This window comes from Chinchilla lanigera, unplaced genomic scaffold (genome assembly GCF_000276665.1).
Source record: "Chinchilla lanigera isolate Chin_1 unplaced genomic scaffold, ChiLan1.0 scaffold00012, whole genome shotgun sequence".
Classification (NCBI taxonomy): Eukaryota; Metazoa; Chordata; class Mammalia; order Rodentia; family Chinchillidae; genus Chinchilla; species Chinchilla lanigera.
In genome coordinates this window covers 2,555,727-2,570,333 of record NW_004955413.1, presented here as the reverse complement: position 1 = coordinate 2,570,333, position 14,607 = coordinate 2,555,727, and the positions used below count along the sequence as shown (strand labels likewise).

Here is a 14,607-nt window from a genome sequence, read left to right as displayed (position 1 = left end):
TTACTTTCCCATGAGGTTTTGGTGACTCTTTGTACTCAAGATCATCAAGTAGTAAACATTCTATCCTGTTTACTGCTGAGGTAATTCTCAGAGTAAGCTGTTCCCAGAACTCCCAGAGAAGAGTTAGTGAATAATTAGAGTGGTTGCCAAGGGAACAGGTTCCTCACCAACTGAAGCCAGTCACTGAGAACCTTCAAGAGTCCTGACTGATGATGACCAGGGAAGCAGAATTCCATGTAGGACTTTGGACAGATGGTGGGATTTGAGAACAAAGGAAGCTCCCCGACACAATCCTCAAAGCTAATAGGCCTGGCTGCCAGTCAGAGCTACAGGAGGAAGCTCACAACTTCTGAGAAGCATGGCCTGAGGAGCTTCCTGTGCTATTAACCAAACACTCAGAGAATTACAGATTTCCCCTTAGGAATAAAGCACACCAGAGTTAGGTTGTGCTGCCATTCCTTACAGCCATGGTTTAGCAGAAAGAGATATTTAATGTAGCCAAAGGGAGTGCATTCCAACCCCCCAGGAAAGCCCCAAACCATGGACTGTACCAAACACTATATGTACTTTTTCTCCTATACAAGGGGAAAGCCTGCCTGTGGTAAGATTTAATTTTTAGTGCCAGTAAGATTAATAATGATGATTAGAACAATTATAACAATACACTGTAATAAAAGTTATTTTAAACTTAGGAATCATTTATTTCTGGAGTCCTCCATTTGATGCTTTTGGGCTACTGTTGACTTCAGGTAACTGTAATTGTAGAAAGAAAAACTATACATGAGGGATTTCTGTATACTTAGGAAGCAACTTTTGTTTGGATTTGTTTTAAATATTTTTATTCTGAAACAATCTTAGACTTATAGAAAAGTTTCAAGCATAGTATTCATTTATTTTATCATCCCCAGCTCTGTCATTTATCCATCTATATAAAATCTTGGAGATAACGTCCCATTCCCCAACCCATTCAGTGACCAATGTATAAAATTTTTATTCAGGATATTATTCTCTTATAGAGTCACAGTACAAGGATCGAAATCACCAAAATAACACAGGTGCAGTACTATTAACTAATCAACAAACCCTATTGAAATTTGAACAATTTTATACTGCTCTACGTTTTAACCAAAGAAAGGAAAAATTCCTCCAGCTCTGGGATCCAATCCAGGTCTATATATTACACTTAGATGCCCTGTCCTTTTAGTTTCCTTTAATATGAAACAGTTCCTCAATCACACCTTTGTCTTTCATGACTTTAACATTTTTGAAGCATACAGACCATTTCTTCTGAAGAATGTCCCTCAGTTTGGGTTTAATTGATGTTTTCTCAAGATTCTAAGGCCAAGTTCTGTGTTGTGGGCAGAAATACATAAAACAATTTGTGTACTTCTTGGTATGCTGTATCAGGAAGCAAATGATGTCCCTTTGTCTAACAGGTGGTGATGTTTATGTTCATTCCTCAGCTAAGATGCATCTGCCCGCTTTCTCCACCATGAAATTCCTATTTTCCCTCTGCAGTTAATAAATGTCTTTGGGGGAGTTACTTTGACACTGTGTGTCTTGTTTCTCCTCACTCAATCATCTTTTCATCCACTGATGATTCTTACTGGAAACTACTTTAACTACAGTGTGTGGTAAATGGTGGTTTTCTAATTCCATAATCTCTTCAGCACTGGTTAGTTGGTACTCTACTACAAGGAAGAGCTTCTCCTCACTCATCCACCCAAATGAACTCATGGATTCTTATTTGATTATGTGGTTTATAATCTATTATGATCATTATTAATTTTAATGCTCAAATAGTCCCAGTGTTGGCCAGTAACAAAGCCTTTCAGCTGAGCTGCTGTGGTTTGTACACGTCCTCATCAGCCTTTGAGCAGTTCATTCCTTTCTAATGTAGAAATACGTCTGACCACAGAAATTAGCTATTTCTTCAAGAAGCCCTAATTCCTTTTATTGAAATATATTTTGAAACCAAGCTGTGAAGTATGTTCACACTCTGTGTATTTGAGTGTTCTTGCACATGTGTTTCCATTTAAAACAAAAATATAGTTAGGTTTAATTGTTTTATTTATAATCAATTTAGGGTTCTCTCTCTATGATTCTATATATTTATATTTTGAACATATGAAGTATTATTTTAAATGTCAAAACTATATACTCCCCTTGCCTCCTTTCTATCCTGTTCCTTTTTTTTTTTTTTTGAGACAGGATTTCACTATGTAGTCTAAGCTGCCCTAGAACCCACATCAATCCTCCTGCCTCAGCCCTCCCTCAGATTACAGGTGTGCACCACTGTTATGGCTGATACATTGTGTCAACTTGGGGAGTCTAGAAAGTGACTCAGCAGTTCTACATCCTGGGGTGCAAAGGACATGCCCTTCCTGCTCTAGGATGTTATTCATTGTATCAGTGTGAGAAGTTTAGAAGGTTAACTATGTGAATGCCGCCCCCTGGGCAGGGGTAGCCTTCTTACAGTGTAAGGGAGAGAAAGAGGCTGCTTGCTGCCATTCCCCCTTTGCTCTTGTTGCTTTGCTGTGTCTTCTGCCTGGGAGCCAACCAAGTATGGACTGAAACCTCCACAAACTGTGAGCCAAATAAACCTTTCCTTCCTTCATTTTGGGAGTTGGGTATTTTGTCTCAGCAACAAGAGAAAAGTAACTAAGACAACCACCTTGTCTGGCTTCTACCCTCTTCCTATCCCCCAAACCTTCACACCCCATTCCCAACCACCATGGCCACTCTTGCAGCCAATCTTAGTTTCTGGTTTATCTTTCTTATGTTTTATTTTGCAGAAATGAACAGACACATGTATATTTTCCCCTTATTTTCTACTGAAAATGTACATAGTACAGGTGCTATTTTTCTTTTTATCTAACAAAATACACTGGCAATCACTCTATACCATCAATTTAAGAGAAAAGGGATTTCAATATACTTTTAGTTGGCATTTACCTGAGAATGAGTTTAAATATCCTTTCATATGTCTAAGGTTATTATGCCTTTTATCTTTCCATTTGGAAAACTTCATTAAAGCTTTAACACTTTGTTAACAATTACATTTTCCACTCAATTTGTTAGTCAGATGCTAGAAGTTATACACTTTCTTAACAATTACTCCATCCTTTAATTTTTCATGATAAAATTGTATCATGACTATGCTTTAATTCTTGATGCACATATATTCACTGTGAAATTTTTGTTGTTGTTATTGTTGTTGTTGGGTTTCTTTGGTGCCAGGAATCAAACTCAGGGCCTGGCACTTGCCAGGCAGGTGCTGTGCCACTGAGCTACATCCCTGGCCCCTCACTGTGAAATTTTTACTAGATACTATACTTATGACTTGTATACTTTCAAAGCTCATTTTGAAATGTCTTAGTCAGTTTAATTCTCTGATAAATTACTGGTGTCTTTCCTGCCTGGTGCCTAAGGAAAACTCAGTGATTCCCAGATTCATTCCTAGAATCACTATGATGGTGCTAAAGAGAAAGTAGCTCTCTGGAGGAGGGACCCTTCCCTCTCTGCACCGTGGAGCCCCCTCTGCACCAAGGAGCCCCCTCTGCCAGCCTCCAAAACAGCACCAAATATTGGCAGCTCTGAACATTTCTTAACTGACCAACTGGGGACAGAGGAGGGTTTATCAAGTAAATAGCCATGAGATTCCTGAGATTAATTATGAACAGCCATGAGATTAATTTTCATCTGGAGCCCTTCTTTTGTACCTTGGTAAGAGATGGCTCACATTTTGCCCATAATGTTCATGGATAGTAGGGGGAAATAGATGAAATCAAGTCATTAACTGTTACAGCCTACTTAGAGGAAGTCAGAAAGACCTAGATTTTTCTGCCATTCATTGCACCATTCTTGCAAAGCTGAGATTAAATGAGGTACTACCTCTCCTCTTCAGCATATCTGGTATGGGAGAAATTGATCATCAAAACAGAACTGCTGTGGGGCATGGAAGGAGGAACCTGTTAGAGCTACTTGTCTTTTGCTGTTTTCTCTGAACAGTCCAAAAGGAGGAGGAGTTGGTGGCCCTGAGGAGCTACACTGCTGCAGGCATGAGGAGCATGCTTCCTGTCATGAAGAGCAGCCTTGCAGTCTGGGGCATCTCCAAGCAGGAGCCAGGAAGGAGGTTTGGGAGAGGTGACCACAGTAGCTGTCATGAAAGAAGGCTATACAGAGTTGGCAGAAATCAAAGATAAACTTCCATCTTCATGCTTTCGCACAGAACTGGCAGATGATGCTGAATATTTCAAGGACTTTCTAAGAATGACATTGATACATATCGTGATCTTTCAAAGGAAGTGAGGAAGATGCATCAGGGGAAGCTCCTTACCACGGCAGAACAGACGGCTTGACACATGCTGGGCTTCCTGTCCACTGCATGGCCTGCTGAACATGACAGTGAACACATACACTCACCTTCCACCCTACACCCTCTCCACTTGGAGAAGTGCTGGGGTAGGAGCCATTCCAGCTGCAAAAACCAGTGTCCCACACCCAGATTGCACCAAGCTCACAGTGCATTGGTCTGGCCCCAGGCTCCAAAGGTGTACTGTATTTCCCACACTTGCGCCATGCAGGTCTGCAGCACAAGCCCGTAGGCACCAGAGGGCTCCCTCCTAATCTCCAGGCACCTCTGTGTGTCCCTGTTGATGACAGCGCCTCCCTAGAGGGGAGAAGAGACAGAGTCAAGGTGCTGAAATGTATCCGGAACCAGTTCCTGCCTTTCCTCGTGAAGGCTTAACCAACATTCAGCAGAAAACTTATGGGCATTGGTGCAGTGCTGGAGTCAGGATTGAATCCTTGTTCCCCACATACAAACCACCTGGCCACAGGCAGATGACCTAACCTGTCCAAGTCTCAGTTTCCTCAGACAAGAAATGGGTTTAGAATTAATTTTGACGTTGAAGTTTGATGTACAAATTTAGTACCCAGCACCTCTAAGAAGGAAGGAGAAAGAGAAGAAGAGGAAGGAGGGTAGAACTAGGATTAACATTGTTTGGGGATTTTGTGGCAGACACATGGAAGCAGGGCAAGAAATCTGAGTTCAACTCTGCAGTCACCCCTTCTCACAGGGCAGAGGAGAAAGGGGCTTCCTTATCTGTTCCATGTGCTCCTCTGATTCCTCGAGCTCCTTCCTGTACCTTTGGCTCAGGATCTCACCATCTGTCCAAGTCACCACCTGTCTGGAGCCTTCCCTCTGCACATCACTCTGCATGCCTTCTCAGGCTGTCCCCTAGGAACTGGGCCGAGGTTACCCCTTTCCCTGCCCACCATCTGCTACCATCGAGTGGGAAACCCTGGCCACACTTAGCTCATAATCACCAAGGTTTTTAACACTCTGACCTCCAAGTCTGGGGCTCCTCTCTGTTCAACACTTCCCTGCCTCTCATTTCTTCCAATTGCAAAGTGAACCCCTACAAATTCAGCTGTCCTGGACTCCCTGGGCCCCCATTCCTGCCTCCTCAGGGCATCTGCATGAGTCCTAGGGCATTTCCTGTGCCACTCCACAGCACCCTTCTCTCGGCTGCTGCTTTCAACTACAGAGGTCCTAGCAGAGAACCCAGCTGAGCAAGCCTTGCTTACCAATGCCCACCGCAGCCTGGCCATAGGACTGGGCTTGCTACTCTTCTAGGTCATGCCTTGTCCCTCCATCCCACTCCTGAACACTCACCAAATGCCAAAAAGATCACACTTCTACCCCATCTGCATTTTCTCCTGAAAGCCATGAGCCACCCACAACTGCAGCGTCACAGTGATCTCAGTGGAGCCCCTCTGTGTAGCAGCCCCTCAATGCTCTGAGCCCAGTTGCCCTAGACATAAGACCCTTCTTCTGTCTGACATTTTCTCTCTTTAAGGACTCATTTGAATGGCTATGTAATATTCAGTAAGCAAAACACTGCAGTACTACTGGACATTTTAATATTTCCTAATTTGATACGGTGATAACAAGATTGGTCTACATGTTGAACTATTTCCTAAGTTAATATATTGTCCTAAAGGAGAATTAGTACCTTTAAAAGGGTCATAATTAGGGGTTTTGTTAGTATCAGGGCAAATTGCTGTTGGGCCTGGGCTCAACGTACCCCCAACAGCAGTGAACATTTTCAATGCCTCAGTGTCTGTGAACATTTTCAATACTTGACTACAGAACTGTCCTCCTCAAGCCCCTCAGAGCCTCTCTTTGTACTGAGTGTCCATTCCACCTTGACTTTATTCCAGCTATGTCACCACACCCAACGTTAGGCTCCTCCTCTCAAAGCTCACATGTCCCAGAGGGCCTCAGAGCTCTGCATCTCTCTGAACTGGGTCCCCTGGTCACAGGCACAGCTCCCTTACACTCCCAGGAGTCCAAAGCCTCTTGTGGCCAATCAAAATGCAGAACACTGAGGCAGGAAGTAAAAGGGATTAACTTGCCTGTTTGGGTTACTTTTCTCATTGTTGAGACAAAATATACAACTCGTAAAGTTAAAAGAGGAAAAATTTATTGTAGCTCAGTTTGTAACAGTGTCAGTCCAGAGTTGGCTTTAAGGCAGGGTAGCATGGCAGAGAAGCATCACAAAGGAGAAACAGTTCATGGTGGACAGAAGGCAGCAAAGCAGTAAAAAGGCAGCAAGTGATAAAAGCAGCCCTCTTTCTGTCCCTTATATTCTATCCAGGCTACATGCCCTTAGGGCAGGTAGCACTCAGACCCAGGAGGGCCTTCCCATTACCCACACCCAGAACTATGCCCGAACAATCAGTGAACTGTTTTAGTAATCTCACATCCTTAACCCTAGTATCACACACACTAGATCCACCTATGCCTGCATGAGGCTTTGGGGGCACATCTAGACATAAGCCATAAGATGGCCTCATATCTGTCTTAATTTTGGAAAACACCTTTGATATTTTCAGTAGAATGAATTTGTAAGTTGTGCCTACAAAATAGATTGAACACAAGTGGGATCAATGTCCAGCCAAAGTCATTTTCACACCTGAAAATATGTGACATAAGACAGGCGGGAAAGGATTACTCTGGAAAAACCAACTCTAACAAACTTAAAATCGGGTAATATGCCAAGAACTACCTGATCACCTTCCTCATTAATTTACAAAGTTCTTGACATAGTCTTCATGAAAAGGGACCCAGTCTGGACTTAAGAGTAGCAGGCAGTATGTCCCTAGATGTCCTGCAGTCCAGGTCTCATTCTCAGCCGCAATTGCTGTTCTGTTCACCAACTTCAGGCAGCTGAGGACGAAATCTCCCAAAATCCCCTGGGGAGAAAAGCTTCTGGATATTTGGGATGCATGGTTCTTTAGGATAAATAACATTTTAAAATCCCAAGAGATTTAAAATAAAATATAAATGCTAATGAAGTCGATCTTATAATATTTGTTAAAGACTCTGTGTGTATTTGCTATTTTTAAGTTTTTGTGTTTAAGAAAAATTGGCATCTTACAAAATAGACTGGTGATACCAGTTTTAAAATGTGTAATTGGATAATTAGATGTATGATTTCATGTTGAGGTTTTATTTTGTAAACACTTTTGAAATGTTTGAGAGATTTAAAAATCTTGAAATCAGTAGATTTAAAGTCAGATTCTTGATGTTCTTAAGAAAGGAAAGATAATATATTACATTTATAAGTAGCCCCCATAGTCATTGTTATGGTTTGTATCTAGATGTCCCTTCAAAGTCTCATGCACTCATGGATGAGGTTCCTGGGAGGTGGCTAAATCATGGGTGTGTGATGCTGGATTAGGGTATGTGATACTGGGCTTAAGGGTGTGTGATAATTAAATTAGTCTAGTGATTGGTTTAGCATAGTTCTGGGTATGGGAAGATCCACCCTGGTTGGGGGTGTCACTATCCAATAGGCTTGTAGGTTGAATGGAATAAAAGAGAAAGGAAGGTTGCGTGCTGCTGCTTCAGCACTGCCTGCCTATCCTGCCATGGACTGTTTCTCCTCTGTCATGCTGCCCTGCCTTTAGGTCAGCCAATTATGGACTCCACGGACTATGAGCTAAAATAAACCTTTCCTCTTTTAACTTATAGGTGTCAGATATTTTGTCTCAGCAACAAGAAATTACCTAAGACAATGGTTAAAGAAATTCAACTTATTAAATTGTAAAATTCCCTTATAAAAGTAATTGTTAAAACTTGCCAGGCATATAGATAAAGTAATAAGACTATTATGGATATCAAAAACTCACATTTAGCCTACCAGACTTACTGCATGCTCCATAAACTTAATTTAAAAAAAAACATGTGGACCCTGAACGTAAGCCAGTACCAGTGTGCTCAGAGACAGGAGTACGTGACTGGGGCAGATCATTATGTCCTTCACCAAATGTCAAGTCCACCAAAGTGGACTGAGAATACAGAAGCTTTCAGAGCAACCCCAACAAGAGGCACAGTCACGTGTAGTCACATGGTCAGCCAAGTCCCTCATACCATCGTCATACAAATCGTGAACTTTGCCAAATTTCCTCTACCTTCTCCTTCTTAGTATGAGGAGGAAGTGAAAGACAGGGCTTTGACCTTTATCCCAGTCAGATTTTAGCACAGTCTTATCACCATTAATAATGAAAACTCATGACAGTGGCTAATAGTGTCTAATATTTAACGGACATGCCTGTGTGCTGGGCACTATGCCACATGCTGTTATTGCTATCTCATTTAATCATCCCAACAGGTCTGTAAGTAGATATTATAATCTCCATTTAGAGATGAACACACTGAGCTTCAGAGAAGAGCAGGAACTTGCAAAAGGTGGCTGAGCTAGAATTTAAACCTAAGCTCCATCAAGCTATAACAGGCCCTAATATCTCCAAACTTAACCACCCTACCTTAGGAGATGGTGCATTTCACACTCACTTTCAGTTTATAGTCGTTTTCCCTACACATTGCCAGGAAAACTAACTTTCTTAAAACCCTATGAAACCTGAGGCTTTCTTATCATATTTGAATATATCTGTACTTAAAAGTCAGCATGGGCTGGGAATGTAGCTCAGCAATAGAATGTGAAAGACTCTGGGTTCAGTCCCTAGCACCAGAAAAAAATAACAACAACAAAAAGCATGAGACTCACCTGCTTAAAATCCCAATATATGTGCAGTTTATTCTGGGCTGCGTTAGAACACTTCTCCAAAGTAGGCTTCTCCCTGTGCCCTGGGTCGGTCAGGCAAAGGTCATCCCTGAGAACCTCTGCAACCAGTGGTCCTACATAGAACTCCCCAGTCAGGAGGTAGTAGACATTCTAAAAGAGAGCAAGGGATCTGCTGAGGGAAAGCCCAGCTGAAGCTGAAAAGCTGTAGACCTCGACAGTGGATTTGCAGGTAGGAAACCTCTCTTCAAGTTCCCAAGTGGACACCACCTGCTAGATGAACATGCACAAGAGGCTGTTTTTGTACCTCAGTTCCTCCAGCTGTTAAGCAGGAAGAACATCTATCAGGCATTCCTTAAAAGAGGCCTATGAGGGCAACATGCAAAAGAGGACAACAAATGTGATGATTCTTCTGGCTGCATCTCATATTTGGAGCTAGATCCCTCTACCCTGTGGAGGGAACTTCCAATCCCTCTCTCTGCTTCTGCTCTGCAAGAACAGTGTGGGCAGTTTCCCCCAAACACACTTCAGGGTATACAGGAGCAGGAGGGGGAAAGGGATGGACTGGAGGTGACTGTTAATGAAATACTACCCAGAGAGGGCACATAGCCAAGATGCCTGTCCTAGAAATGGAACTGTCTTGCTGTGACTTTTTGAATGAACCAAGAAGTGCTTCTTTATGAAGATTCCTCCCTTACCTGTTAGCCAGGATGCTCAGTCCCCACCCCCCATCACCCCAAACTGCATCTGGCAGAGATTTCCAGGCACTGAGCCTAAACAGACCTGGCCTGCTGGATGGGGAGGAGTGGAAGGTACCTGTGAACTGAACTCATGGCATGCATACATGATGGGGGTATTGCCCGGAACAGGTCCGCGATCCAGGCAGACACCTTTATCCAAGGAATTTTTCATCTGAAGGGAAAAAGCATGACAACACTGTTAGAAAGAGGCAGAAAAAGAGGACACTAAGCCTCCCTAAGCCCTGCAATTTCCTTGTACAGTAAGAACACAAAACCCACTAGCCTAGTCAGGCAGGCATGGTAGCACACACTAAAGTCTCAGCACTTGGGAGGCTCAAACAGGAAAGTCACAAGTTCCAGCCCAGCCTGGATGGTTTAACAAGACCTTACCTCACAATAAAGAATAACAAAAAAGGGTTAAAGATGTGGCTCTGTGTGACAGCCCTGGCTTCAATCTCAAGTACTGCAAAAAAATAGAAAGGAAAGAAGAGATGGAAAAAGAGAAGGAAGGAAGAGAAAAAAGAAAAAAGAAAATAAAAGGAAAGAAAAGAAATCACCAGCCAAAAGTAGAGCCTGTGATCCTGGCAGCATTTGCTATGCACTGGAAAACTCATAAATGCTTAGGGGAGATAGTGCTGTGATGTGGCTTCCTGTGCACATCACCACCTGGGCAGACAGAGAAACTGAGAAGTCACCAGGGGCTGCCGCTGGTCCAGGGACTAGAGGCAGAGGGAAGGGAAAGAAGCAGGAATTGAGGAGCAAGAAAGCAAAGGCTCAGGATAGAGAGGGGTAGAACAGGAATCCTGGGCAGTATGGGTTTGAGCTGGAAGGCATATAATCTGGATTTCGCTGTCTTTGACAACCTAAACTTTTAAAATCTGAAAATGCAATTTCATAATACATACTCTTCCATAGCCCACAATATTAAGGATAGGCTTCAGCGCTGGATAAACATTTTTCAGGTACCAGTCAAACGTTTTACATTTCAGGTTCTCCCGGAGTACCCTTTTGGAAGAGATGTCTCCATAATCAATCCCAGAGTTCTGAAGGAGAAAACAGAAAAGCACCATGAGTTTCTGCGCCTCGTTCCATGTTCCCTCATTAACTCCACCGAGAGTATGCAGACCATGAATGAAGGAATTGAGGATTATCCTGGTGGCCAGGAAGTAACCACCGTGTTTTATATTTTCAGAGAAAGTGGAAAAGCCTTGAACCCTAGGACTCTTCCACAGACATTTGCAAAGCCTGCAAGTGGGGGTCAATTCCAGTTTATCCCTTAGGGGTTTTTACAATGATATTTTCTTCAACAAGGCACATAATATTCCTCATGATGGTCCAAAAGGCTTTAAAAGGAATTCTAGCATCCAGAACTGGAGGCTGGAGGAGATTCCCTAGAAGTGATATTTGTGGGTAATCAAAGTGAAAAGATAAGAAAGAGGCAAATTAAGAGGGAAATGTAGAAACCACATGGGTATCTGCCCTTCACCCAGAACATTCCTTTGAGGTTCATTTCAGATTACCCTTTGCAGATTGTTCACTGGGTCAGGGACAGTTCCCTCTACAGATTGGTACAGTCACAAATATGACTCTGCAGAGGAAAGAAAAAGGAGAGTACATATTTTCTATCATACCTTGGTTTACTGGACACCAGAACAAAGTCTTCCCCATGTTTTCAAACAAAAAGCTAACTGTAGATTATTGGCATTTTGATAAGGAACTTTTATTTATGTTTTGTTTTGTTGCTTTTGTTTGCTTTGGTTTGGTTGGTTTATTTGTGTGGTACTGAGTTGGAACATGTGATCCTCATGCCTTAGCTTCTCAGAGGGCTGGGATTACAGGTGTGTGTCACCATGGGTGCCCAAAGGGAGGGCTTTGGTGATGATGAATTCTGAAGAAGTCTCAGGCATTTCTGTACACATTTAACTTCTCCACCCATGTGCTTCATGTTTAACCAGGCTCCATCTTGTTTCCAGACTGTCCCTTCTAGATCTATTCCATTGTCTTCATCACCCTGACTCTCTGGCTCTCTGGAAGCTACTTCTGAGATCCAGAGTGGTGGAAGGGGGGAGTTTGATGATGAGATGATTGTTCTCTGTATGCCAAATGCTCTTAAGCCCAGAGCCAGAGCAAGGGAAGTAGGTGGCAATATATCACCCCAAACTCAGGCAACCAGGGCAGCACATATGGACTCATCCAAGTGGATTCTCCTCATTCAAGTGTCTCCAATGAAATCACAGTACCTACCTCCACGATGCCACATGTTTCTGCCATGCTTGTATCATCTTAAAGCTGGGAATACCTGATATCCAATTGTTCCCCCAAAGAATCTCCCAGTGTGGGAGAAGGATGACAAATAGACTACCTTGGTTGAAGTGTCATCTCTACTACTTACTACCTGCACCTGTGCTACCTTTAACTAAACCCTTCCAACTCTCTGTGACTTGGCTTTCTTGTCTATGAATATATCCCACAGATATATCAAGGGGTTCATGAATTAATTTATAAAACAGTGTCTGGACTCCCAGAAGATGGTAGAATGGTGAGCACAGAGAAACAGCCCTTCTGGGATTTGTCATCTAGATGCTGAAATACAACAATGTGAGGAAGAGAAGGAAGAGGGAAGTGAGTGTCCACCATCCACAAGTATTTGAAACAAGAAATGGAGCGCACAGGTAGAGCAAAGAGAAGGACTAAAATACAGAGGAAGGAGATGGCAAGTGGCACTTTCTTCCTGAGCCCTGGCTCAAGACATGGGAGGGCAGCTTGAATCTGCACATGCATAGTGACAATTAGCAACTCCACAGGCCTCAGTGGAGAAATGCACCAGTGGAATGGACCACTGGACACTGCAGACTGCAGTGGCTAGTGAGTAATTCAGGTTCAGATGCACCCCAGGTAAGGGTGATTGGCCTGTTGCCATTTTGGAAAGGGGCAAACTGAACTCAGGACTCAAGGCAGCTGCAGGTTGGCTCCATCTAATGGTTCCCAGTGTCAAGGTGAGGTGTAGCCAAGTGCAAGCCAGCAACAGGTCAGGGAGTGGAGTTCAAACAAGCAGGGAGCCAAGTTCAAGACAGTAGAAGGCCCCTGGAATGTTGTGGGATGAACAACTCAGGTCCCAGCCTCACAGCTAGAAATAAGAATGAAGGAACTGAGGATTATCCTGGTGGCCAGGAAATAATCATTCTGTTTTGTATTTCCAGAGAAAGTGGAAAAGCCTTGAACCCTAGGACCTCTGCTCATTCCTGAACTTTAGTGGAACTAAAAGTGCAGGTTTGCTGGGATTATCCAACATCATGATTCTACTTCTGGCTTGCTAGGCTTAGTCAATACAGATCTGGGCTCCATCTGTCCCCCCTGTCTACCAATGACAGCACAGACATGTTCTGAAGTGGACATTTTTTTTTTTTTTTTGGCCCCTGTTCTTTTTTTTTTTTTGCTTTTTAAATTTTAAAAAAATTGAACTTTTAAATTAAAAATTTTTTTTTATCTTTTGCTGATTTATTTGTTTTTTATTTTGATTTTATACAGGTGTGACCATTGTTTCTAGCTTTTGTTTTGTTGTTTTGTTCTGTTGTTTCTGTTTTTTCCTTCTTTCTTTGCCTTCTGTCTTCTTCATCACTTCCCAAAGCTTGTGTAATCTTCCTTTGTCCTCAAGCCTTGCTTTTAATTTCTTTCTTTTGTTCTTTCTCCCTATTTTCCCCCTAACCTCTTTTAAATTTTCCCCTCTGAATGTAAAATCACAATATTGAGGGAATATTTATTGTATATGATTTTCTGGCTTGTTTTACATTTTGCTATATAACTACAAATATTGTTCATTTGATTAAAGGTGGCAAATTAATAGTTATCAGAGTTTCTCATTTTAGGTTGTGTTTGATGCTGTTGTTATTACTGACTGTATTATTCTAGCTGAGGTGACCTAATTGTTCTAATCAGTTGTTCTTCCTTGTATGCCAAGACCAAGGTTGCCAGAGAGTCATAAACAATATTATAAGCCAAAGCCAAAGAACCAAGGGCTAGGTCAAATAGGCAGCAACTTCCTATCCCAAATAAGTTGAAGAGGTAGGATCTTGCAATACACTCAAAACTCAAAAGCTAACTACACCTGAAAGATATCTCTAAGAAGTAGTCATTTCCTAACAGTCCTGGATACTATCAATAAAGATACCTACCATAAACAATTTATAAGCGTCAATGCAGGAATTAAACTAAAAAATAAAATGAAAAGACATGAAAGCAAGCTGCAACTCATGATTTCCAGCTCAGCAAAAACAAACCCAAGTGGCAATCAGGTGGAACAGTTTGAAAACCATCCATCTGAACTCTCTGAAATGGTAACAGTGGAAGAAACAAAGCACATGAATAAGTCTCTAGAAAGAATCAAATCAGAAATAATTTCTCAGATAATTTCAGAGGTGGTGACCATAATGAAGGGTATGATTAGTGAACCTAGAGTAGATACAGATTTTTAAAAAAATAAAAGAGCTTAGGAGCATGATAGAAACCATGAATGCCCAACATAGGAAAGAAATGGAATCCACAAAACAGATTCAATCTGATATTAGAAAGTCTATTGAAAGTATACAAAGCAGAATGAATCAATATGAGGACAGAATATCAGATACACAAGACAGGATTGTGGTTAGCAATAATGAAAAGAAAGATTTCTCTAAAATAGCAAAGGGGGCTGGGGATATGGCTCAGTGGCACAAGTGCCTGTCTGCCAAGCACAAGGTCCTGAGTTCAATTCTCAGTACCAAATAAATAAATAA

At 42.1% G+C, this 14,607-nt stretch overlaps 1 protein-coding gene across 1 annotated transcript in view; it reads right to left on the bottom strand.

The window, feature by feature from the left end:
- Nucleotides 1-3,491: 3,491 nt before the first annotated feature.
- Nucleotides 3,492-14,607, bottom strand: part of Galnt8 (polypeptide N-acetylgalactosaminyltransferase 8) — a 56,720-nt gene continuing 45,604 nt past the window's right edge. The window contains exons 8-11 of the mRNA XM_005379606.2: nt 10,741-10,878; nt 9,912-10,007; nt 9,081-9,248; nt 3,492-4,672 (exon numbers count right to left, since the gene is read on the bottom strand). Coding sequence (XP_005379663.1) covers nt 4,520-4,672; nt 9,081-9,248; nt 9,912-10,007; nt 10,741-10,878 — 555 coding nt within the window. The 3' untranslated portion in view covers nt 3,492-4,519. The remainder of the gene's footprint in view (nt 4,673-9,080; nt 9,249-9,911; nt 10,008-10,740; nt 10,879-14,607) is intronic.